The sequence below is a fragment of the Alnus glutinosa genome, chromosome 2, assembly GCF_958979055.1.
Source record: "Alnus glutinosa chromosome 2, dhAlnGlut1.1, whole genome shotgun sequence".
Taxonomy (NCBI): domain Eukaryota; kingdom Viridiplantae; phylum Streptophyta; class Magnoliopsida; order Fagales; family Betulaceae; genus Alnus; species Alnus glutinosa.
In genome coordinates, this window is record NC_084887.1 from 36,105,019 (window position 1) to 36,132,744 (window position 27,726).

The 27,726-nt window shown below is 35.0% G+C and overlaps 3 protein-coding genes across 3 annotated transcripts; 2 read left to right on the forward strand and 1 right to left on the reverse strand.

Annotated features, from left to right (window-relative positions):
- Positions 1–483: 483 nt before the first annotated feature.
- Positions 484–3,031, forward strand: LOC133859838 (2-methylene-furan-3-one reductase-like). Its single transcript, XM_062295383.1, has 4 exons — positions 484–795; positions 1,318–1,641; positions 2,182–2,341; positions 2,457–3,031. The coding sequence occupies exons 1-4, from the start codon at positions 577–579 to the stop codon at positions 2,720–2,722; spliced, it is 969 nt and encodes a 322-aa protein (XP_062151367.1). The 5' UTR covers positions 484–576; the 3' UTR covers positions 2,723–3,031.
- Positions 3,032–10,373: 7,342 nt separating this feature from the next.
- Positions 10,374–12,743, reverse strand: LOC133861666 (RNA exonuclease 4-like). The gene is made up of 7 exons (XM_062297450.1): positions 12,626–12,743; positions 12,331–12,482; positions 12,073–12,203; positions 11,729–11,952; positions 11,381–11,587; positions 11,041–11,121; positions 10,374–10,874 (listed from the first exon to the last, which is right to left on the reverse strand). Exons 1-7 carry the CDS (start codon positions 12,646–12,648, stop codon positions 10,631–10,633), a joined length of 1,062 nt encoding a protein of 353 aa, XP_062153434.1. The 5' UTR covers positions 12,649–12,743; the 3' UTR covers positions 10,374–10,630.
- A 9,800-nt stretch (positions 12,744–22,543) lies between these two features.
- LOC133859839 (protein KINESIN LIGHT CHAIN-RELATED 2) lies at positions 22,544–25,870 on the forward strand. The gene is made up of 3 exons (XM_062295384.1): positions 22,544–22,725; positions 23,291–25,251; positions 25,376–25,870. The coding sequence occupies exons 2-3, from the start codon at positions 23,306–23,308 to the stop codon at positions 25,587–25,589; spliced, it is 2,160 nt and encodes a 719-aa protein (XP_062151368.1). The 5' UTR covers positions 22,544–22,725; positions 23,291–23,305; the 3' UTR covers positions 25,590–25,870.
- Positions 25,871–27,726: the final 1,856 nt, after the last annotated feature.

A 27,726-nucleotide genomic window follows, 5' to 3' on the forward strand; every position in this document is an offset into this window, starting at 1 on the left:
TAACATTAGAGACATTATCTTCCAATTTTTAAACATTAAATGCCAGATCACCTTATCGATTAGCTGTCCATAATGGCTCCAACTAATTCTTTTAGACATTAAAAAAATTAATATCATTTCTCTTTAAAAATACACTTTATATGAAATAAAGTGTATTTTTCTCTTTAAATACAAAATATATTTTAACCCTAACTTAATATAAAAAAAAAATATGAAATAACATTTCTCTTTAAAAATACACTTTTACCTACCGTTTGAAAAAGTGTAATTTATTTATTTATTTTTTTTTCAAATGCACTCTAATAACTCCTACAATTTTATTTAAAAATGCACTTTTAATATTAACATGTAAATTGAACATTTCCTATATCATGGGCTTACTTACACTTTACCGATCAATGAATCTGATAGGGAAAGAGTGTCTAGGTGCATATTTTTCTGTCCAGATCAGTAGAAACACAATTAATTAATAACCAATACATATTGACACTTGTTCTCTTCTCTAGCTTCCTCTCTCTCCTTGTACGTCCGTTCCCAATAGCTAGCCCGGCAAGTGTACGTCTTCTACACCCATCAATGGCAGCCCCTTCAACTGCTCCGATTCCCTCTCACAATAAGGCTTGGGTCTACTCTGAATATGGAAGCGCTGTTGATGTTTTGAAACTGGACTCAAATGTGGCCGTCCCACAAGTCAAGGAAGACCAAGTGCTGATCAAGGTTGTTGCTGCATCCCTCAATCCTGTTGATTCTAAGAGGATGCGTGGCTTCTTCAAGGCCACTGACTCTCCTTTACCAGTAAGAATTTCTTCACAACTTTCTTTGGGGTTCTTTGTGTTTAATTTCTTTCCCTTCACAAGATTTAATTTTATGTTGCAAACGTATATTATAAGTACTGTTCCCGCTCATTTTATGAAGATTAATTCTTGATCAACGTTTTTCTGCTTGAGATCTGATAATATTTACATGGTATTCCACGGATTTAATTGGATGAAGTAAACATGCTTATCTATTAATTGGTCGTTTCTGTTGGATAGGGCGTTTGGCATCTAATCTGTAAAATTAATTGTCGTCCAGTGAAACCAAAAGCCTTTTATGGTATTTGAAATCGCATTCCGTAAGGCATACTGTAAGAGCCGTCTACGCAGAGCGATACTGTTGCATGCCAACAGTGTCTCTATTATGATTCGATTTTTTTTACTGTTTTTTAAAACTTCTGTCTGAATTTTAGACCAGCTTGCATACTAGATGGTTTTGCAGAAGTTAATTACTTCATGAATTTGTTTCATAATCAGCCTGATTTGTGTGTTATATATATAGACTGTTCCGGGCTATGATGTTACTGGTGTGGTGGTGAAAGTGGGAAGCCAAGTGAAGAATTTCAAGGAAGGAGATGAAGTATATGGGGATATCAATGAGAAGGCTTTAGACCACCCAAAAAGATTTGGCTCTTTAGCCGAGTACACTGCTGTGGAAGAGAAGGTACTGGCTCTTAAACCCAAGAATTTAAGTTTTGCTGAAGCTGCTAGCCTTCCCCTTGCTATTGAGACTGCCTTCGAAGGCCTTGAGCGAACTGGATTCTCTGCTGGTAAATCCATCCTTGTTTTGGGAGGTGCTGGTGGTGTTGGAACCCAAGTTATTCAGGTATATCTTCACTCTCTTTCATATTATATGCTGGAATGCTCTCATGTCAACCTTACGCAAAATTTGTATTTTCTTCATTATTGCAAGTCACACATTGAAAATCCGACACAAACTCTACACGAAATTATTGAATTAGGATTGAGGGGTACCTTTTACTCATTTAATTAAATGGATTGAATTAGAGTTGACTTATATATATAATGTTATACTCATGCCTCTTCTCAACATGACCTGAATTTAACGCACGACATTTAAGAATGATAATTTTTTACACGACTCATGAATCCAGCATGAAATTAGTGAGTTGAAGTTAAGGGGTTTTATTCGTTTAATTGAATGATTTCAAATTATGGTTAGCCAGTTGGCCTACATAGTCTTATACCCATTCCTTAACACTATCCGAAGTTGACACGCGAACATGTATTGCAACCCTTCATTTCATCAATCATCATTAGTTTTTTAATTAAAGTTTCTAGCCTAAAAGCACTCTAATTCAGATCTGATATCTGTTATATATCTTGTAATTTCTGTCTGAGGCAGCTAGCAAAGCATGTTTTTGGTGCATCCAAGGTAGCAGCTACTGCAAGCACTGCAAAACTGGAGCTGCTGAAGAGTTTGGGAGCCGATTTGGCTATTGATTATACCAAGGAGAACTTTGAAGAACTTCCAGAGAAATTTGATGTAGTATATGATGCTGTTGGTAAGATTCTGACTTCATTAATTATTGCTTCCAAATACTAATGATTTTTAGACATGTAGATGTAGTTCTAAAGTAATAATTTGTCACCTGCCAATCTATTTTTGGAGTATCACAGGGCAGAGTGATAGGGCAGTGAAGGCTGTGAAAGAAGGCGGGCAAGCTGTGACAATAGTGCATCCTGTAACTCCACCAGCATCCATATTTGTGCTCACTTCTAATGGCTCCATCTTAGAGAAACTGAAACCCTACTTGGAGAGTGGGAAGGTGAAGCCGGTGATCGACCCCAAAGGCCCATTCCCATTTTCTAAGACTGTTGAAGCATTTTCCTATCTTGACACTAACAGAGCTACTGGTAAAGTGGTCGTGTATCCGATCCCGTGAGGGCAAAAAAATGGATTTCAGAAATATATGTAAATAATATATCCTTGTCTATGGATTAGGGCTTGTAATAAAGGGGTTTGGCTTGTTTCCCAAGTTCCCAACTGTAGTTTCTGTTATCCTGGTTGCTTGTTTTGTTTTGGATTTTGTTAAGAGAAAAGGAACAAGAAGAATGTAAATCTCACATATGATGTTTGTTTTGGCCTAAGTGCCTAACAAAGTGCATTTTACTGAAACCAGACATAAGTGGGATGGATTTACTATTGTTGTATGAACTATGTGAAATCTTATTGTCTAACTCGTTTAAGATTATCGTTTATGTGAATAGGCTAGCTTCCACTGCTAGTGCCAAATTCTAACATGCATGTTCGTGTAAGAGTGAAATTCGCCCTACGACCCCAAACAACACTTAGAGGAGACGAATAGGTGTTTTCTAGCAGACCTAATAAATTAAAATATTAATTGCAACCGCACAATCAATTACCAAATTAATCAAAGCAATAAAGTTATCGCACAATAATTTTGGTGATCAAGTAAAAAATCTTTAAAGAACTCATTAAAGGTAAAATAGTCAAACTCAAGAAACCAATTCACTATACAAGATTATACTCACAAAACTTTTGCAGTAAAAAAGTGACTTGTACCCAACAAATGAACTGTTTGTCTTCTACCTTAATAGCTCAAGAATTATCGCCAATCTTCTATTTGGTTTCCTATGCAATGTGGAACTTCGGTGACTTGAAGGTTTAAGAACTTGTGTGATTTTTAACAATTCTAAGAGAGATTGATAATTGAAAGCATAGGTACGCGAAAGATCTCTCTTAGCTTACAAAGTAATAGCCTCCAGGTCTATAGATTTTGGGAAAATACTTAGTGTTGCAATGCAATTAAGACATTGAAAAGGTAAATTTATATGGTTAAGTTCGGATGAGTAAGTTGATCCGTTCCGACGTAGTTAGGGTTTGACTGATTCCTCATGAAGGCTTTCAAAAATGCTCCCACTAAGCTTCCAAACGAGCTTCTCTGATTTTCGCCTCGTTTCGGACATGATCTGAACGAGCTTCTCTGCCTGATTGCGATCTTCATCTCGTTCGAACATTCTCCAACCGAGACTTGCGACCAATCTTCTCGAGAGTAAACTTGAACTTCATTAATTTTTTCTTTAATGAAACAACTTACAAAGTATGTCTAAAAGTTATCGTAAGTAACTTGTCCGAGTGTCTCAATACTCATTCTTTGATGTAGCTCGTTCAAACGATCAGGGAACGAGGGTTAACAAGATATTTGAATTGTAACTTAGCCTATCAAATTAGCAAACATAAATCCTAACAAAGAGGTTCCGCTTATCACAATTTTGTCGTAATAAGCAAACAGATCGAAAAAAGAGCAAATGAGGGTTTGAATGACACGATTCCAGAGGAGCAGCAGTCCGCAGGCCATACGCATTCCCTTATTCTATTCTTTTGTCATCCAAAAGGGGGGCTTCGATCAGACCCCAAAATGAAGAAGCAGCTACGTGAGCTATACGACATTATTGGGTCTTCTGTTCTTGAGCATTTGGGTCTTTCATGCTATCAATATGAGTAGGTATAAATTGGATGTTATTGGTAGACGGATGACAAGGCTAAAAAAAATATAAAAAAATAAAAAAGATAAAGAAAGTACACCCACTCCTTAAAATTACTCGATTTGCAATGTTCTTTTCAAATATTCAATTGAAGCATTAATGTTCCTCTCCCAAATTACTAAAAATTGTAATGTACCCTTCCTCTCTACCTGAAATGACAAAAACATCAGTTTAAAAAATATTTAGAAAAAAATTAAAAAATTAGATAGAAACTGGTGCACCATATTTTTGTTTTGGTTTTTTTTTTTTTTTTAATTATTATAAGGATGTTTGTTTTTTTTACGAATTTTAATTTTAATGGTATTTTTGTCTTTTTTGTGTAGACAAAAGGGTTACATTGCAAATTTCTTGTAGTTTGGAAGGGATATTGCATCAATTGAAAATATGGGAAGAGGGATATTGCAAATTTTCTAATAGTTCGAGGGGTATGTGTATTTTTCTTAAATAATAATAATAATAATAATAATAATAATCACTTTTTGCCAAGTTACAACGTCCCTCTCATACTTCAGAAAATTACTAATTACCCCCCTCGCCCCCAACTACTTAGCCCTATTTTATAGGATTTTCCATTAAATTTGGCAAAAAAAAATTAAAAAATAACAACAATATCCCTACATAACACACACACATATAAAGAAAAAAGAAAAAAGAAATATTGTTACATATACTTTCAAGTGTCGCAGTGAAAATCACTGTTGATGTGAAATATATAAATGAACCCGTTAAAGATCCAATTGTAACTTTTATTGCTACATTAGAAAGTAAACACTTGAAGGTATATGTATCATTTCTAAAAACAAAAAAAAAAAAAAAAAAAAAAAAAAAAAAAAAAAAAAATCCCACTACTTTGAATACTTTCTACAATTTTATTTAAAAACACACTTTTAACTGGACATAAATTAACTACAAATTAATTTGTAATTAATTCTTATAAACTAGCCTAATAAAATCATATATATTCCTCTGGCTAAAGCATATGAGAAACTTGTACACGTGCATAAATTGTAAGACCAAACGGACTCTTAAAAGGAGCAATGAACATTTCTCATATCATGGCCTCATGGGATTACTCAATGAATCTCACCGGGAAAGAGTACTGTCTACGTGAATATTTTTGTGTCTAGACTTCAATTATGTATCGACACTATTCACTACGTATTGACACTTGTTCACTTCTCAAAGTTCCTCTTCCTCTCACTTCCATATTACCAAAGTTAGCGTACGTGGCTATATATGAGTCATATATCTAACCACCCACCACCCGTACTTGTGAATCGGATCAACCGTCTATAATTATTTATTCTAATGCTCTGGTTATTTCGGCATAAAATGAATTACTTAGAATATCTTTGAAACAAACAGAGTATAAGTGTAAAGAATTTAAGCAGATAACCGAGTAAGTAGTTAGATAGTCTAATTTTTATTTGGTTAGGTAAGTTCTATAAATAGTCTCTTACAATCACTTACCTGAATTCTCTATACTTTGAGTAGATAATTGTAGACGATCCTGATTCGTGTAAATCTGATCCATCTCCTTCTTCCCAATAACCCACAAATGAAAATTTTCCGTTAAGTGATTTAAGGGTATAATTATACTTTTCTAAAAAACACAACATCAAAACATTTTTACTTTTAATTTTTTATTTTTTTATATTACATCAATCACTTTTTACTATTATTCAAACAAAAAAACCTATTACAAAATATTTTTTTTTCATTTTTCTATAAAAAAAAATTCAAAACTATAAACAAGATAAATAGATTCATCGCACGTGATTTGAAGAGAACCAAAGTCAAATTTGCATCATAAGAATACTTTTTGGCTTTGTTCGGCAAGTAACATATAATTTCTCTACTTTATTTTTATTTTTCTAAAAAATAATTTACTTTAAAACATTCTAATTTTTTTTTTTTTAATATTACATCAATAATTTTTTTTTATTATTCTAATAAAAAAAATTCTACTTTATATTACATCAATTACTGCTTCTTATTACTAAAAAAAAAAAAAAAAAAAAAAAAAAAAAACCTTAACACAACAATACGTACCAAACAGTACCTTTGTTTTTAATTTGAATCTGGCCCACCGTGACATAAAAGAATATACGGCCCCACTACAGCGCATCTAATAATTTTCAAAGTTCCATAAATAAATAAAAAATAAAATAAAAAAAAGCCAAACCTAAAGGCTAAGAGAAGTGCCCAAGAACGACAGCGCCTTCCACATTGCCCTTGCTTTTCGCGGCCAAATTCTGAAAGCGTTTCTTGGCAGTTGGCACCCGAACGTGGTCCATTGTAATTGGTCAAAGCTAAAAGCCTGGGTGCTTCTAGGATCAACTGATGCGGCGTAACGTTGGGAAAAGCACAGCTTAATTGTAAACATTAGAATTTACAGTTCTTCTACAAAGCTTATAATTTTTTAGGAATTATTAATGGAAAACTGAAGAACATAAATTCTTTAGAGTATTCTTATTGATAAAGCTGAAGAAAACATTTATAACAAATCTGACGGCCAAGCAGGCAAGATTATGCTTAAATAGAAGATAGGGATGCGGTCTTGAAATTTTTTTATTAAACTAGCCTTCCTAAAAATAATCGCAAACTTTGCGCTCGTGCAAACATTGCGAGAGTGTGTGAAGTTTTTGTCCCGTAGTTAATCGCAATCTCGCTCGAGCGAAGGTTGCTCAAGATGTCTGAATTAGATTGTACGTTACGAGAATATATAGCAAGTTCAATTAGTAGTACATTTTATTGGGAAAAAATTACTTATAACACCTGATCTTTCATCACTTTTGAAATAAGGTACCCAAACTTTAAAAGTGTTAATTTAGTATATCTATCTTTCAATTTTTTCCAATTTCAATCATTCGTTAAAATTTTTCGTTAAATCCTATCAAAATTTTAAAAATACCCATGTGTTTTGTTTTTAAAAAAAATTATAAAAAAATTTCAAAGATTCAGGCAAGAATATTTTTGCAAATTCAATTAAATTATGATCAACACCTAAATCATTGCAATTTTTTTTTTCCTTAAAAAAAAAAAGAGTGATATTTTTTTAAATTTTGATAGGATTTAACAGAAAATTTTAACGGATGGTTGAAATTGAAAAAATTGAAATATTGATACCCTAAATTGACACTTTTTAAAATTTGGGTGCCTTATTTCAAAAATGATAAAAGATCAGGGGTTATAAGTGAAGTTCTTCATATTTTATTTATATTGCAATAAGGAGTTATACTCCATTGTCGGTTAGTAGAATAATATGGCAATAAGGAGTATTCCACTCCATTGCTGTATGGGACAAGTAATTAAGGAGAGATTCTCTTAATTTAGGTAGTATTAGTATTACAAATCCTATGGGTATTTGACCTAGATCTGATTTGTAATCATATTTAAACCCTTGTTTGGGGTGAATCAAGGCATGCAAAATTAATTCTCAAACCTAGTGTTTGGAGGCCTAGGATCCTCTAATTTTCTACCGCTAATTCATTCGATTAGCAAAATAGGTTGGAATAAGAAGCTGAATCCAGCTTCTTTTCTGGTTGAGGGGCGCATTACTCGATCTGTTATGAATTCTTGTAACAATTTGGTATTAGATCCAAGTTGTTTGATGGCTGATCCACAGGTGGATTTGATTGAAAAACAATTTGCCGGTCTCATGATTATGATGGAAGGGTTGGTCAAGAGATTTGATGAGTAAACAAGGATGATGGAGGAGCGCACAACCATGGTAGATAGTATCATGTCTAAAGGGAGTAACCAGACAGGGGTGAATTTTACTAGCAAGACCCATGACAGAAACCACCACTGTGGATCATTCAGTTCAGCCTTACCTAAGTTGGCCAAACTAGATTTCCCTAAATACAATGGAGCAGAAGATCCCACAAGTTGGGTTTGCAGGGTAGAGCAAATCTTCGAACTTCAACAATCAAAAGAGGCAGATGAATTGCTTCTGGTGGCTTACCACTTAGAAGGGGAGGCTCAAATGTGGTATTGGTTATTCAAAGAAAACCTCTCCCTACTTGTCCCACACGACAATGGATCAAGTACAACTCATTCTTGGAATATAAATAAAATACTACTGGATTTGTTATTCTTGTAACAGAGTTTTAGACTTCTGTTGACGACCTAGCTAGTAAACATTGGAATTTAATTTAATTTTTCGCAAAATACAAAATTGTGGCCTTTAATTAATAGATTTCCAACGCTACCATGCTTTCATTTGATATATATTGAAATATAATGATATGACAGTTTATTTAGACTGATCTGCTTAGTTTCATGATTAATCAATTTACTGGATTGCATGAAGCTATGTGTAATCTAGACTAGAGCCGAGCATGGGGCGAAGGGTGGGGGGGGATGGGATGGGCTTTTTTTTTACCCCGCACCCTGTGAAAAACTCCCTGCAACCGTGCGAGGAGAGTGGGTATGGGGCGGGGATGAACGAGGTGGGGATCTGCGGGTATGAAATAATACATTTTTTGCAATGGTTCTCTGAATAATTTGTCACTATCGTCTAAATCCCAACCAAACAACGCCTATTATTCTGAATCTAAAACTTCTAGCCATTATTTGAAACCCTAGAACCCCAAACTCCACCTTTCATAACATAACATCAAATTGTCAAACCATGGGGGTAAGAACACAAATTCACACATATGACGTACCTGTCTTGCTAAATAGAAGCTAAATACAAGATAAATAGAAGAATAGAAGAAGGAAAGAAGAAAAGAAGAGACCGAGAGAAGTAGAGAACGTACTGTGGGCGTGGGGTGCGGGCCGTGCGGCGCTGTGGGCGATGGGCGTGGGCATTGTAGGGTGCAGCGCTGTGATTGTGGGTTTAGTCGTTCAGGGTTGTATCGTCACTGTCGTGCGATGATGAAGAGGCTGAGCCGCTGAAGACGTGAAGAGTCGAAGACTGAAGACCTAGGGTTAGGTAAGTTGTAAACTTGTAAGTTTGTAATTGTAACTTAGGTTTTATTTTTATTTTTATTTTAAATATGTGGGGCGGGGCGGGGACCTCAAAATTTTTAAGGCCTCCCCCCGCAACCCGCCCCGCACTGTGCGGGGGGCCCAAATCTAGCCCCGCGGCCTGCACCATGGGTGCAATTTTTGTGTTGTATGGGGCGGGTATTGCGGGGATTTGCTTAGCCCTAATCTAGACTGCAAAGCTTTAATGTATATGAAATTAATTCAGCAGTCTTGGGAGGTCGTGTTCGACTGCAATTTATTATTATTATTTTATTATTATTTTTTTTTGGTGAGGGCTTAAGTGACAAAAAAGTCTATAATTTTTGTATTGGAGCACAACCCGGTCTTTAGGGCTTAATTTTTGAATTTTTTTCTTCCAAAGTTTCTGCATAATTCGTATTGGAGCACATTCAATTAATGCCCCTTAGCTTGCAGGAACCTAAGGAGATAACAACAAATAATTTGGCTATAAGAGGCCTTTTAACTTTATTTAGGTCGAAAAATATTTAATTAAAATAAAAGGTAAATTATAAAGAAAAAGTTAAAATTCAAAACTTTACTTCGATACTAAGTTAAATTAATTATCATATCTACCCGAAGCTTAAGCTATTAAAAAAATGTAAATTTAATTATTTAAATAATATTTTAACATTTATGTCATAGTATGTCACTTTTGTTTAAAGATAATGTTTTTTTTTTCATCCTGATCAAAAGAGAAAAACACAAAAACACAAACAGATCGATCGAAGAACACTAAAATTCCTCCAATATCTCTCTGTTGGCGTAAGACAGATGAAAAACGAACTGGTCCTAGAACTTTGCTGCATGGCTGCAGGTTAATGTCAATTCACATAGGATCATTCACAATTTCAATTAATGCACATGAAGTCTCACTTAATTCCTTTCACTGTTTGCTGATCGATTAATAAATGGAGTTTGACGAATCACGATATATAGTATCTTAATTAATCTGCTTGTTGAATAAAGTTACAAAGCAAAAGCAAAATTAAGTTAATTAAGACCAAGAAAATGGAAACGTAAATTGGTGAATGACTTCCAAATATATATAGCTAGATTATTTAAGCGCGCAGCTGCAAGCATACAATTACATAAGTTTGGTTTACATAGTACTACAAGCATAAGTACGTAACACCTTTTGGAAACGACATATATATAACACTCCCATTTTATTGTAATTATTTCTAGTCATAAAGCATTATTAGAGGCCGTAGCATGTCCGATCCTTCATCAGCTGTTATATATATTTGTCCAGCCTTGGAGTAAATTGGCCTCTCTATATTCAAGCATTATCCCTGCATGGAGTCCAAGCACCAACAGTAGTAATCTGACCTTGAGATTTGCAACATTTGTTCTGGGCTCATCCTTTCAAGCTCGCTTTGCCTCCACGATGCAAAGTTGTTCCGGTTTTGTGGGTCAGAAGCCATCGGAAACTCCTCTATTTTATGAACTTGGGATCTCATCCTCGTGTATAGCTTCATTGTCGCCACACAATCCTCGAAAGGGTCTTGTATACCAATTTGAATGTCATACCTGTACGTATTCACTGTGCTAATTAATAAGATGCACCTTTGATAATGAACGCCGCTACCGATACTACAATTTGTAGTAAAAGTTATAGTACGTAGTTCAAGCATTTTCCTTTGATAATCGAGACAAAAGGCAAGGAGAAAAAATTGCTAGCTAGTAGGGTACACACCCAAGATATGCTTGTGTTAAATACTTGAGCGAGTTGCTGAGCTTGCTTGTTTTCATCAATGGAGGATATTTTGCAGTATCCCTGCAGTCACAATTATTTAGTATACATTTGAAAATCAGTAATATTCTCATCATGTTTTGTCGCAATAGATTCAAATCAATGATCTCTTTAATCCAAGAGATCGACCAAAAGGTAGGCGATTTTTTTTGTTTTTATTTTTTTATTTTTCAGGCGATAACATATATATATATATATATATAGTCGCGCGCTTTTAATTAATTTGTTGTTATTCTTTTACTTTATTTTTTTTCCCCTCTTAATGTTCCTTAAAGGGATTTACCTGATCCTAGTTGCTGGATATTCAAGCTGCAAACAGTTAAGGTCATGATCTAAACCGTGACCCACAAGAATCCTGGCTTTGCCGCCTTTAGGTCTAATTTTCCACATTGGTTCCCCATTGCAAAGGAAGTCTTGAATCTTCCTTTGCACTTGCTTGAGTGGCATTGCATCCCTCAAGTATTCTGGTCGAATGCCTGTTGTTTCATACCTATATATAAGTTTCACAAGAGTTAATTAATTTAGTGCATCACTCATATATAGTTCAAAAATCGATCACCAATTTTTTTTTTCTTTTGTTCAATAAAATCACCAAAGGTACTTTATGTACACGCATATATAAATATCTAACCTATAGTTTGTGACCGGAATTGTTGGCTTGACATAAGCATGGAAAATGATGTTCTCAGATTCATCAATCAGGCAGACCCTTCCACAAAGATCTAGGGAGCCATCACTGCCACCACCAACCATTTTGCAAGCGAGTGCAACTACTTGCGGTCCTCTTGCTCCACCATTATCATTAGTACTCAAATTGTCGCGAATGCCCAAGTTAGCCAAGCGAGCAAGTATCCCCTAGAACCAGTAATAGCATTAGCATATGCATTAAAAGATACATTGATCAATCATTGGAAAAAGAAAAAGAAAATGGAGAAAAATAGTAAGTAATTAGTTGTAGCTGATCAGGATTAGTACAGCATTTATGCCCGAGAATTGGCATCTTTCTTGGTGACTCCTGCGAGCATCAGGGCTATTAAGGATAGCTAAGCAGAATTTGCATCCTCGGGTGCTGAAAGCATTTTTGCATTCTTGTTTTGGCAATGGTCCTGAATTGAAAGAAGCAAAATTATAGTTTATATATGCATGTCTCACAATTTATATATCTTTAACGGATCAATCAAGATATTGGAATTATAACTTGTGGCTGAGCTAGATAAATTGCAGTTAATTTACCGATAACATGCTCCCTTAGAGATTCAAAAGATCTGCAGTGTTTCTTACAGATTCCACAAATAGGTTCATGAACCGAATGATATGAGATCCTCATGTGCTCCACTAGGTGCTCCATTTTGTTGAACTGTCTGAAGCATGCTGCACACTTGTTCCTGTTTAGAATCATGCATTTAAATATTTGTATATGAAAAACTATATCATCTTAGAGAGATTGAGAGAGAGAGAGAGAGAGAGAGAGAGAGAGAGAGAGAGAGAGAGAGAGAGAGAGAGAGAGAGAGAGGGAGAGAGATAGAACCTTTGAGTTTCTGATGAGTCCATGATAGTTGCAAAAAAGAAGAAGAAGAAGGTGTTTATAAAGAAGATGAAGACTAAGATGACTTGAGGAAGAAGGTAGGGAAGGAGGAGTTGAGGAAGAAGGTAGGGAAGGGAAGGTATTTATAATAGTAGAAAGGGGAAGAGAAGTGGCTCCAAGTTGAGTGTAAGAATTATCCCTTAAAGGACTTTAACGTTGGCCGAGTTTTGGAGTTTTCTTTCTCTACAGAAGGTGTTGTATTATCATTGAACATTCGTAGTAATCCCAAATGCTTAATTGGGGCCTACCGTTCATCCTGAATATTTGTCTGCATGGCTATATACCCGATTCTGCTCTCTCTTTGCATCTAAGACGCCTACAAGCTAAAGAATTGTAGAAAGGAAGCTTTTATTTTGTAATTGTATAATAGAATGACTTATTTATATATAGTTGAATGGCCTGTAAAAATAAAGAGGAAGTAACACTAAATACAGAGTCAAGAAATAATATCTAGAATATATACAACAGCTAATATGATAGTGAATAAAGATTATTAATAACCATAATACGTTTGCGTATTATGAAAATATTTCGGCATAAATATGATAATATTAAGGAAAAATTTCACTTACTACTCGTGATCTTTCATTGCTTCTAAAATCATACCATTTAACTTCAAAAAATGTCAATTTAGTGTATCATTTTTTCAATTTTTTTTTTTTTTTAATTTCACCAATCCGTTAAATCCTTTCAAAATTTCAAAAATACCACTATTTTTTCCTTTTTTTTTTAAAAAAAAAAAAAAAAAAAAATCAAAGATTTAGGCATAGATATTTTTGTAAATTCCATTAAATTCTAACCGATGCTTAAATTCTTGTAATTTTTTCTCTCTTTTTTTTTTTCCCTAAAAATAATGAGGGGTAATTTAAGAATTTTGACACCAATCTGTTAGGATTTAACAAAAAATTTTAACTGGGGGTTGAAATTGAAAAAAATTAAAAGATGGATATAATTGCACTAAATTTACACTTTTTAAAGTTTAAAGATATAATTGCAGATTATGAGAGATAAATGAAGTTTTCCCTAATATTAATGTAACAACAGGAGTATACTAACAGTACTATATAGTTTCTCCTCAGATGAGTTCTGCACTGGATCGGAATTTCTACGGAGCATGACTTATTCGATTTATTTTTATTGGAGAAGAACTCTCTGCGGAGTGAATAACAAGAAGTTGTGCACATGCATTATGGAACGAAACGATATATACCAGTCACATTGGAGAATATTTCTTTTTTATATATGTTCATGAAAGACAGAAGCATTTCAGCTCGTACAAAGTGATAGAGATGTTAACTCTCTATCTAGTAATGCTAAACCTTTGCTAGTTTTTGGTTATCTCTTTTACTTCTCTGGCCAGTTGTATATGGTCTCTAGCACTATTCAGGCATCATTAGAATTAATAAATAGCACTAGATTATTTGCAGGCTTATATATACAAGTTGCTGTTCTGTGCAAACGTAGCCCTATATATGTTGATCGATCGATCACCATCTCTGACCAAACTGGCATCAGGGTTTCATACATATATGCACCGTTTTTTTGGCGTTTGGAAAGTCTAATACATTGATTGGCAAGCTAGACTATTTGACGTACACTTCTGAGTATATATTGACATGGAATACTGAAAGTTGTTTGAATAGTGAATCACAAACAAACAAATTAAGTATCGATGGGTAAAATATCAATGCAACGAACCTTATATTTCACCTTTTATTCGGATCGGATTTTCTAGTCAAAGATCGCTATGTTTGTTGCTTTTCCTGTGCAGCTATATATATGATATCACAGACAAGCTAGGAACCCTAAAGCGTACGTAATTGTTGATTATATATATAAACGATATTTAATTTATCATCTTTCAGCTTATCATGATAGGATAAAAAAGTAGTATGTTCTGAAAAGTTCATGGGGATTATCAAGAAGGACTAATCAAGGTTAGTCTTCCATACTTTCGGCAGAGGCGTATGGAGGTGAAGATAAGGTTTTTTAACCAGAGCCTGTGAAATTAAGGTTTAAAAGATTCATATATGAGTATTTTTTAAAATTTCAAGGTAATTAATGGACTGTATATAGCTAGTGATGCTGCATGCAAGTTGTGAAAAGTTAATGGGGATTATGAAGAAGGACTAAGGGTAATCTTCCATATATACTTTCGGCAGATCGGGGCGTACGTATGGAGGGCACGCACGTGATCAAGATAAGGTTTTTGAAGCTGGGAAATCATGATCATGGCTTATCTTGGGTTTGTCTGGTAGCATCCTATAGCATATACCGTCACTCCCTCTATCTTTTCTCATCATCTCGATCTCTGTGGGTGTGAGACTTTAGAAACATGATGGGGAATGTCAGCAAATTAAGACTTTCTTTTGGCTGTGAAGGGGCCCCCAACAGATTCGTCGTCCTTCCTGCTTTGAGGATACCCATAATAAAAGTTGAATACAAAAGAGAACATTATATTGATGATTCTGGTCCACTAACATATATGCATCGATATTCAATCATGCATGCTGCCGTGACCATCCCTCACATTGACGTCTCTATTTTTCGAATGTCAAACCAAGATTCAAAGCTAGCTGCCACAATTAAGTGCGTGCCTTCCATACGAGAGCGATCGATGCGTGTATTTATATATGAGTAATGATTCAATACCACCTAAAGATATAACTTTTTACCACCTTACTTATGTGGCAAGGTAGTCATTCATTGTTTTTTGAATTTTTTTATTTTTTAAAAATAAATTAAGGTGAGGGACTACCTTGCCACATATATAGGCAAGGTGATGAAAAGTTGTATATTTAGGTGATAGTGAATTATTACTTTATATATATATACACACACACATGACTGATGAGTCTACAAGTGAGATCAATTTGATATCTCATGCATCTTGAGAAAAAAATTAGGATATGAATACGAAAAAAATAGGATACAAGAGTGATGGGGTTCTCCTTAATTAGTAGAAATATGAATACGAAAAAAAAAAAATTAATATTATTTGAAGACTATATATGACGGGTAAATATTATGACCTAATTACAGTTGAAGACTATTATCTAGTTACAGTTGAAGACTGTGACCTAGCTACAGTTGAAATTTATTACATAGTCCTAATTCTCCTATAAATACGAGCTTCTTATATTATAAACATCACTCAAAAAGAAGAAAAAAAAAATAGCAAAATATAGCTGTGGACGTAGGTCATAAATCAAACCACGTAATTCTTTGTGTCTATTTATTTATTATTCCGCTTTATATTCCACGTTATATATATATATATATATATATATGATTATGCTAATTAAGGGTCATCTATATATAACATTCTTTTGTTACCAGCAAAGCTCTCTCTCTCTCTCTCTCTCTCTCTAGATCTCTATAGATCTCCACGTACGTACAAACAGTTTGAAAAGTAAAGACAAGATTTGACTCTTTGAATATCAAAACGGTCAAAAGAAAAACCGTCCACATATGTAATTATTCAGCCACTTGGGTCGTTGGTGAGGAAGAAAAGGCAGTGGGTTGAGGATTGGGGTTAGGATAGGGAGATCTAGAGGGACGGGGCCGGTGCCTGTACCTAATTGAACGAAAGAGGATCCAAGAATCCATTCTTCTTGGTCTAATATTATCAAGGCTAGCTAATTAATTCGTGTGCAAAAACAGATCCGTATATAAATTCATCCAAAGAGGAAGAAAAAAAATGACTGCTTTTAGTTAATCAATATTAATTCTACCTTGTGTTATGAGACTGATAAAAACTTGGAACTTAATTAAGAGTTAGGCTTGTGTTCTTAATTTGTGAACGGAATGCAAGTTAGAGGTACCTTTTCAATAATTGAGAACGCGTGGCAATTCCAGCAGCATGTGCATGTCCTATGTGCACAGAAGCAAAACACAAACCAAAGCCCTTAATTAAACCTACAATCAACTTCAATACTAATTGGTTTGCTTAATTATTAATAGGGCCAAGAGACTATACGCCGATAAAATTCTAAATTCTAAATTCTAAATTCTGAACCACTTCCTACCATGACATCTCAATTTCTAATCCAAATTAAATTATTATGTTGAGGTAGTTTTTGGTGTTAAAAAAAAAAAAAAAAAAAAAAAAGAAAGAAAGAAAGATAGGTGCATAGTAGATGTTGAAATTTCAGTGCATGTCTTACAAAATTAATTATCAAGCTCACAAGGCTGATGTACCAATATTAACCCAAATTGGACTAAGGTGGAGGACGTCAAATCCAGTAAAAAATAACATAACGACCATAATGTAGCCAATGAGTGTTTGACACTACCTGAAACTCAATAGCGAGCATAAAAAGCAGGGCCGGATACTACGCCACTATCACATGTCACAGACGTATATCCCATTAAAGGACATCAACCAAGTGTCATGCTAAACATGAACTTGGCCGGTGACCGAGTGACACGTGGCTTGAGCCTTGCAGGGGGAAACCCTTCGTGTATGATCATTTTCACCCATCTGGACACTTCTCATTATGAGCTTTTCCCTTTTCTCAAAATCTCTCACTAACTTAAGCATACATCTTCGGCCAACACATTCGGCAAGCCTTTTTACTTGTTAAAGTATTAATTAAATGATTAAATTTATCTCTTCCTATTACCTTAAGCTTTTAAAACAAGTGTTAATTTAACATGGTATCATGAGCAGAGGTCCTGAGTTCAAACCCTATCTACTTCATTTATTCCATTTCAATAAAATATTATTGATTAAATGATTAAACTTATCTCGCAACCTGGGCTCAATTGTGTGATTTACAGTATCATCAAACACAAAATGCCAAAATTAACCTCAATGTGTGCATGCCTGCGTTGACTTTATTTGTAAAACCCACCTAGCTCGAACTGATAATTGCAATCATTCATGCTCATCGTTATATTCGATCTCTTTCGTTGCTAGTCATCATTCTTCATCATTGTCAACAAAATCATAATAGTCGACCAGCTAGTACTATTGCTATCTCTAAAACTCATCAAATTCGAATTGGATTTTCAGGCACTAGCTAGATATTAAGCAAGACAATTGAATATCATTGAATAGTACCCGATAATTTAGCTGAAAACTAATAAGATTATTAACAAACTTTCTCATAAAGTTCATAAAACACAGCTGACATAATTAATCATACAGTTTTTGTTTTGGAGGTGGACTTGTTTCTGGCGACTGGGTCCTATCATCAAGAGTTTTAGATTGAGTTGACTTCGGCTGAGGAGATGATTCTGATGATCGATGTTCTATCAAGGGAGAGAAGATGGAGGTTAGCCTCTATTTGATTCCGATCGATCCTTCCATCCAAATCATGCATGCATGGGTGATATCAGATGGCCGGCCATCGACGTCATAGAGTCATGATATATATATATATATGGTCATTGTTCCTTTGACGATGTGATACATATATGTCAACGTGTTTTCTAGACCACCAAAAGTCAAAACCCAAAAGAAACATATATATACCCTTTGAAAAAGATAAAACGATGCTTCTCTGACCAATGCCTACATGGAGCTTTTATCATTATTTTTCTTTTGCATCGGAAAGAATATTAATAATAAATGCAAAAAGATGATTCTCCTCTCTCAATCATAACTTTATCCCCTTTCTCTAAATTCCAACAGCAAGTGCTAGGGTCTGGCAACTCACCCAAACAAAAAAACAAAAATGGAGGGGAAGTCTAGGGGGAATGATTCACATCACTGATAGGGACACACAACTATGGAAGAGATATATTGTGAGAATGATTCAAGTACAACAGGTAGAAATGGCTCGTTTAACTATATATACTATGCGCGGTTCAATTAACACTGCGATAAACTTTTTTAAAAAAAACACATTAGGATGAAATTTAAAAGACGGTGGCTTCAAAAATGATACGATACCCAAAACTGCCAGCTCACTTGACTAATGATATTAATTATGATAAATCCTAACCTTTTAAGGATGGTTTGATTAATTTTAAACTTTAGGATGTCTATACATCAAATGGACCTGGCCTATACAGTATTATCTTTTCGAGATGTATTATTTGTACATATATTATGCACAAACTCATATTTGATTTAGGATTCATGAATGTGAGACCCATCTCACACGTATGGATTCCACATCAAATATGAGTGCGTAAACAATGTATGAATAAATATCATTTGCCTATCTATTTTAGCTTTATTTTTTTATTTTTTTTATTTTCATCTGGATTCCTCTTTAATAGTATCATGATATAGGGAGCTAGCTTTTTCTAATTTTCTTTTGCTATTGGCCACAAGCACCTGATCATGAGGCCATCTTGTATTGTGTCTACGTATTCAACTTTTATTCAGCCAATGATGACACCATCACCCTCAAAAAGCTGTTGACCTATTTGCTTGATAAATCTCAGCCACAGACGCCGCCACACTCCTTCTCATGCATGTGCCGATCATGAGGCCATCTTGTATTGTGTCTAGGTATTCAAAAAAAGCTGTTGACCTATTTGTTTGATAAATCTCAGCCACAGACGCCGGCCGCCACACACCTTCTCATGCATGTGCCACTCAAAATCTTCCACTCTCAATGCAACCACAAGCGCGTACAGACCCCATGCGACGTCTCCTTCGGCTCCAACTCCAGACAGCCTTTTTCTAACAACCAACGCCAGAATTAGGTTTTTAGGTTGTTGATCGATCTGTGACTCCACAGCCATTTTAAAACTCTATCGACCTTTGTTGGGCCTCAATGGCCCCGTATCTGATCCATTAACCATTCGACCCGAGCCCAACTGCAGAGCACCGTACCATATCCTCTCCTTTAGCATGCTGATCACAGCATGAAGTGATTCTTTGCAGGAATCACGAGACTTAGGAATGCATCAACAGGAAACCCTCCAATGAGGGCAGGCTAGCTAGCTACATGACTTGGCGGTCACGGCAAATCGGCTATACAAAATGTTTGAACGCACACCAAGTAAAAATAGGACTTTTGTCTCCTTTTTTAAACGATATCTTGCATATCTTTATGACTGTCTTCATAAATTATGTTGACTTAAGCATTCGAGCTATTTCCTGTTAGTTCGCTTTGTCAAACTCTTACGCTAATAAACTTTCCTTTTCTTGCAGGCAGTTCGGATTGTTACTCTTCAGCATGCCGTCAGCTGTTTTAACAAACCTTCAATTTTGAATTTTTGTCTTTGCACATTATGGCTAATATAAAAACCAACCACTCAACTGCCACTATCAAATACAAAATGAAACTTAGTTTATATATATGGCTAATTTTTTTATTTTATTTTTTTATTTAAGTTTTTCCCCCACATAAAATACTAGCTAGTGCCTCCCTGGTATAACTATATATAATCTAACATAATAAAATCTTAGAAATTAATCTAGTGTTGGCTAGTTAGGAGTTCGGTCAAGATCATATAAACAATACGTGTTAAATCACTAATTATTCCAAAAGTTTAAGGTCGGTTAAGTTTAGTCCTGAGTTCGAACCTTAACTCCGTTATTTACCTCTTATTAATTTTAATTAAATATTTCACGTGTTGGACCTCATCTATTAAAATGAAGTTTGAGCCCACACGTCAATGAGTGTAAAAATATTAATTAAATGATTAAATTTATCTATTTCTATAAAGTTAAGCTTTTGGAATAAGTACCGGTGATTTAACAATATGCTGCAACATTCCAATATTAGGTAGCAAACAACCAGAGTGCATGTGGAATTTTCAGAATTTACCTTTAATTTATCTAAACTTCACTACATTGTCGTTCATCCAAAAGAGCTTGGATAAAAAAAAAAATTAGCAGAATAAAGTTAAGAAAAATAGCCCATCCATAGTTTAGCAGTTTATTAATAAGCACTAGCTGCATATAAACAATAAAATTAATATAATATATTATATATCTTTTTCATATCGGTTTCTATCTTCAATTCCGGTGGGTGGTGTCTTCTCTTGTTGCTGTTGAAGAGCAGTTAATTAGGCATATTTGAAGCTTAATTGTTGGTTGGTGTATAATCAATTTTAATTAGATTCCCTATCATGGAATTAGTCGGTCACCTACTGATCATCACTATTATGCAAGAAAAATTAATTAAGCGCGCACCATAAATTCCAAGTATAATCAATTGGTTTTTTTTTTTTTTTTTTTTTCATATTTTATCTTTCAGAGACAGGTTTTCTGAATAATTGTGTTAACATAAGCTTCAATTCTATATTAATCCTTAGGGTTTCCTCAGAGATGGGTCCTAACCAAATTATATATGACAATATTAATTGTAAAAATTAATAACCTTGGCATGTCTTTTTGTCTTCAACTCTGGATTTTAATTTTTTATTTTTCTGGAATTTGTTTCATGACCCTCCATGGATTCTTTCTCTATTATTTAATAAGAGTAGAAGATTTATGTTCGTAGTTTGGATATTTCCCAAGTTTTCTACTTTTTGAACCTCAAAAAGTTGCAATCATATCATATAATATGGGTTCCAAATCCAATAATTCATTTCGGTCAGCTCAAGCTGCTTCCCAATGCCCTTCTATTAAACGAAAAATTAGTGCATTTTATAATGGCATCAACTTACAAAATAATAATAATAATAATAATGGCATCAAGCTAGTTTCAGAGCCGTCCACCCCCAAAAAGTTGCAATCATGATAATCTGTTTAACACAAAGTTTTACACTAAATTGAATTGAAAGAAAATTTTCTAACTCAATTTATTAAATTATCATCCGTTTACGATACTCATATGTCTTTTTACTTGTTGGTAACTAAGAGAGATAAATAAGAAAAGAAATGATATTTTTTATACCATAATTAGTTTTTCCACACTAATTTTTGATATATGAAAATTAAATATATAACGAGATTTTATAACTTAAAATACATCCAACCATTTCTGTCTGTAAACCATACATGAATTTAACGATATTTAAATGGTCACATATTATATGATTCTCACAAAATTATAATAATTTTTTTGTTAATTCATTACTTATTCTAAAAAATTTAAACTAATAAAAAATAATAAGCTTAATTATCTAATTAATATTTTAACACATTTTCAAGAATATACTTGAATTGCTAAGAAAGATTTATCAACCCGCTTTCCCTTGACCTTTATCAAAGCAAAAGAAGCACTTGCGAGATGGGCCAGTTGTGTTTGCTTGGGCCCACATATCCGTCTGGTTCAGGGCCCACTTGAGATTAAAATTAAGAAAACATGGGCCCAAACAGCCCCAGCACGGCTGGATGTGGCCCACATGGAATCCCCCAAAGGCCTCCAATCATTAGATCACAGCAAAATAAAGCTGAAATTTCCTTTTGCCACGTGGTAAAGCAAAAAAAGTTAAAAAAATGAAGTTCCAAAATTCCCGAGGGGGGCAATCCTGTCAGCTGTACATATCCCCAAGTCCTTTTGGCGTTGAAAAGCCGTTAATCCCGCCAACTTGCTACAATCACAGCCAAACAAAATTAAGATTAATTAAAATTTCATTTAATTTTAATTAGTTTTTATGTACTAATAAAGACTTCCTCCCAACTAAATTGAAAGAATTCTTATCGCCTATAAAATTGTCATGGGTTTATTAACTTACGATAAATATAATTTTTTTAATAGAATTTTCTCAAACTCTATTAATATTATTAAAAAAAATTTGCATTTCACATATTTAAGGGACACGTAATAATTTTAAAGACTAAATTTGAGGAAATCCTTGAATATAATTAGGAGGAAAACTCTATCCTTTATGTTATTTCTCTATTAATATGTTTGAATCAGAGAGGGGTGTTGGGGTGGGAGAGAGGTCACCTTCCTTATTGCTTCAACATTCCAACTCTATGCAACCCCACACCAATACATATATTACCTGTTAAAACTCATAAATTTAGAGAAAACCCATTTTGCCCTCACTCTTCTGTCATATATAAGCATTCAGATACATAACAACCCCCCCATACCTCTCTTCTATCTTTCTGTGCATTAACACCCAGAGAATTTTGGGAGTCAAAACTTCTGGGCCTTGTTTATCTGGGCACAACATTTAAGGTATGTCCCTTTTATATTGTTTATGTCTTTTTGCTGGGTTTCTTTTGAAAGCATTGATGATATAAGTACATTGACTTCTATTTCCAAGGTTGACTTAGTTATGTAGTTTTTCTCATGTTAAATGTTCTTTTGGCTATTGGAGTTTGATGTCTGTGTTATTCTTTGGTGTTTGGTTCTTTTGATCATTGAGTTATAAGTACTTCTGTAGTTTGCAGAGACCCCATTAAAGCCATTGAATTGATTTCTCTTCTGGGTTTCATGTTATGGTCTTTTCTATGAAATCATTTCATGCACCGGATTGAACATATATTATGGTGTTTCGATTATGGATATAATGGAAGAGTCTGGGAAGAAGAATTTGTGATGTGAACAAATGGGAGACTTGAGACAGAGTTATGCCATTGCCAACTATATGTTTCATTGTTTTCTTAGTTTGCACTCATTGTTTCTTGAAAAATCCTAGTATGACATCGAGTTTGTAATGCATTCTGTCAATCTATCTGCATAGGGCTAGTTTGTTGTTTCCATCTGATAACTGTTGTTGTGTTTTGTTTTATTTCATTAGTTTATACTTAGTGCAATGCCTGGATTAGCTATGGATGCATTGAATGGGGATATTGCAGTAGACGAATACAATGGAAGCTACACACCATATAAGGAAAGCTTTACCCAGCAAGGCTCTCCAAGAAGTCCATTGAGTCCACAAAGTCCTCAAAGTGACTCCATTGATCTGGCTATTGATGGTGCGATTGACACGTCTATCGATCAGCTGTATCACAATGTCTGCGAGATGCAGAGCTCTGATCAGTCACCCTCGAGGGGTAGCTTTGTGTCATATGGATGGGAATCGAGGATTGATTCAGAATTGCGTCATCTTGTTGGATATAATGAGGAATTTGAGGTAACAAAGGAGGTGGTCATAGAAAATAAGGAGAGGGGTAATGGAGGTGACTTGACTCCAGAGAAAGAAAACGGGTCTATTGGTAAAAAGTCAGCTAAGAAGCAGCTTTCCCGCTTGCACTTGGACTCTGGAGCAGCAGCAAAATTAAGTCCTAGAAGTAAATCTTCTCATGAGAGGCCTCCAATTGATAAGAGGTATGAGAAGAATTCAAGAAAAGGGAATTCAGTTTTTGCCATGAAAAGGCAGAGAAATTTGGCTTTGCTGGGAGCAAAATTTCAGAATGGAGTTGATAATCCTCTTGATAACCCAGACCTTGGCCCCTTCTTGCTTAAACAAGCTAGAGATATGATTTCTTCTGGTGAAAATCCTCAGAGAGCTCTTGAATTGGCTCTTCGGGCAATGAAGTCATTTGAGAAATGTGCACAAGAGAAGCCCAGCTTGGAGCTGGTCATGTGTTTGCATGTTTTGGCAGCAATATACTGCAGCTTAGGCCAATACAATGAGGCAATTCCTGCTCTTGAGCGCTCAATTGACATTCCAGTGATAGAAGATGGCCAAGATCATGCCCTAGCTAAGTTTGCTGGGTGCATGCAATTAGGTGATACTTATGCAATGCTAGGCCAGATTGAGAATTGTATTCTGTTTTATACAGCAGGTATGGAGATCCAAAGGCAGGTATTGGGAGAAACAGACCCTAGACTTGGTGAGACATGTCGCTATGTAGCTGAGGCCCATGTTCAAGCATTGCAGTTTGATGAGGCCCAGAAGCTTTGTCAGATGGGTCTTGACATCCACAAGGAGAATGGTTCTCCTGCTTCTCTTGAAGAATCAGCAGATAGGAGGCTCATGGGACTTATCTGTGATGCAAAAGGAGACTATGAAGCTGCTCTTGAGCACTATGTTTTAGCAAGCATGGCCATGGCAGCCAATGGCCAGGAAATAGATGTGGCTTCGATTGATTGCAGCATTGGCGACGCGTATCTATCCTTGGCTCGGTATGATGAGGCAATCTTTTCTTATCAGAAAGCACTGACAGTCTTTAAGTCAGCTAATGGAGAGAATCACCCTACTGTTGCTTCAGTTTTTGTCCGTTTAGCTGACTTGTACCACAAGATAGGAAAGTTCAAGGAGTCCAAATCTTATTGTCAAAATGCTCTTCGAATCTATCAAAAGCCTAATCCTGGGATCCCCTCAGAAGAGATTGCAAGTGGTCTTATTGATGTTTCTGCTATCTATCAATCTATGAATGAATTGGAGCAGGCACTCAAGCTACTTAAAAAGGCTTTGAAAATATATGGCAATGCCCCAGGTCAACAGAGCACAATTGCTGGAATTGAGGCCCAGATGGGTGTCATGTATTATATGATTGAGAACTACTCTGACTCTTACAACACCTTAGAAAGTGCCATTTCAAAGTTCCGGGCAACTGGAGAGAAGAAATCTGCACTGTTTGGGATTGCTCTTAACCAAATGGGACTTGCCTGTGTGCAACGTTACTCAATAAATGAGGCTGCAGATCTTTTTGAAGAAGCAAAGAGTATTTTGGAAAAGGAATCTGGGCCATGTCACCCTGACACATTAGGGGTCTATAGCAATCTTGCCGGCACTTATGATGCAATGGGCAGGTACCATTCTTTAGATATTATCCTTCTGCTTCCTGTTATTGGTTATCAAACACTAATTTAAGCATTGGTTCCCTTTGCCTATAGTTTGTGATATCTGTGTGCTTTCCAACTTATGATTTCACAGGCTGGATGATGCCATTGGAATTTTGGAATATCTTGTTGGCATGAGAGAAGAGAAGCTTGGAACAGCAAATCCTGATGTGGTTGATGAGAGGCGGAGGTTAGCGGAGTTGTTGAAAGAAGCCGGCAGGGTCCGGAACAGGAAAACCAGATCACTAGTTACACTCCTTGACGCCAACCCTGAAATCATAGCAGATGATGGTATCAAGGTATTGTAATGATGATGGTGTATATATGCTTGTTTATAAGTTAAATATCTTTCAAAAGAGAGTTAGGTGATCGGGTTGTTAGATTGTTCTTGGCAAATTTGGGAAACTAAATAAACAATAATAACAGCAAGGAGGTGATCCTGCTTCAAATTGTTTGATATAGCATTAAAAGGGGTCAACAGAAGTCCATTTATACTTTTGTTGTTTATTGATTGATGAATTTATGTCACCTTCTTCTTGGTATGTCTCGATGTCAATAAATTGGTGAGACATCATTTTCCCAATGTCAATATAGAATTAATGGAACTTTCATTTTCTATTATTGGTGCACCAACTGCCTATGGAAAACTTATAATTGCTTCTTACCATGGATAGAGCAAGATACTAACCTTTAATAAATTTGTTTGGTAATTGCTGAAGATGTCTAAGTTGTTTACAACAAATTTTCTGATGGTCATAGAAAATGATATGACTTTTTCCCTAAGCAATTTGTCCCAAATGACGTCAGATGATCTCAGTTAGCCATAGAAGAAAATCTGCAGAGAGCCAGTTTCTCTGATTCTCTTTCTAATGGGGGTTGCCAAATGAGCATTAAGAATTGGCACTTTTGGTGATTCGTTTGTCTATTAATGAGTGCTTGACTTGGACCAAAGTTGGGCACTTTGATCTATTTTCAAACAAAGTTTTTTTCCAAATTGGATTGGAAGAAATTTCTCTAATCTAGTCTATTATACTGATATTTATCTTTAGAGCGCGAGTCACATGCATACATCAATTTAATAGAATGGGTAAGATGAAATTCCTCCTACCCGCCTTGGAAGAAAACTTTGTCATAAATTTTTCATCTGCCCACGTGAGTGCATTGTTGAGCTATACAAATAAAATTATATTATTTGGCATCCAATTATTAAGATGGTTAAAGTGGAAAGCAAGGAATTCCAAAGCGTAGTGAGTAGGTTGCAAAATTCACACACACACACACACACACAAAACTTACAACTTTTTCCAAAACGAATAACAAATTGAAGGATTCTTGGTAAAATAGGAGGAAACTCAACATTTGAGTGTTTCTTATTGCAAACTAAAGAAAATATATCATGAATTGCAGCCTAAGCCATCCTAAGGGAGTTTATATAGAAAAATAAGTCCAAACCTTGCTAGAAAAGTGAAACAAAACGAAACTACTGATTCACGTTCGAATGAGACCTTACAATGAAGTCCTTGGTCAATCGAGGCATCAACCGAACGTCTCAAGTATTTGTATGATGCACCACTCTGTAGAGTGAGCACCAACCATCCATCGATCGAGCCTCTCGGAAAGTCGCCTTAGTTGAATAGGTATCGACTGACCATTGACCAAAACTCCTTGAAAGTTATTTCCAACCTCATCGAGTGGGCTCATTCAAACGGGTCTGGGATCTCTTTCGAACGCAAATGTCTTCTCTCATTTTTTTTCATGAATTCAGATGCAGTTTTATCTACATTAGACACTCTCTTCCAGAATTAGGGATGGCACTTGGACGGGGTTAATGGTTTATGGACTTAAATTGTAAAACTCAGTAGGATGTATGTTGGATTTGGATTTTAAGTGTCATGAACTCGAATTCAATTGAATTATACAATTTAATTACTAAAATAACTTCTAATATCAATAATGTGACAAAAACCCTTGTATTACCAAAAAAAAAAAAAAACCATTTCACTTGACATGGAGAGGATCCTATCCCATTTAAATCATATTGGATGACACATTAATCCATCATTACATGCTAAGATAATTTTATTGTAATATGATTATCTACATACTAATAATGAAATACAGAATTTCAATAATAATACTAGTTGATATTGCTCCTTATCTAACAACTAAAGATAATTATAGCAATCTATGGTTGTTCCTTCTTTGGCAAATCTCAATACCCAAAAAGCTATTAAATCAAGATATTTTAAAATTATAGAGCTATTACAACATTTAAATTTTCAAATCTCGACCGTTCGTTGTTTTCAAATTAAATGATTGAAATTTTATTGTGTCAGTTTTTAGTATCTATAAAATGTCTTAAAAGTATAATAAACATTGTGGTGGTAATGCTCCATTAACAAAAGTAATAAAAGATATGTTAGTACAATTTTCAATATGGTGTGA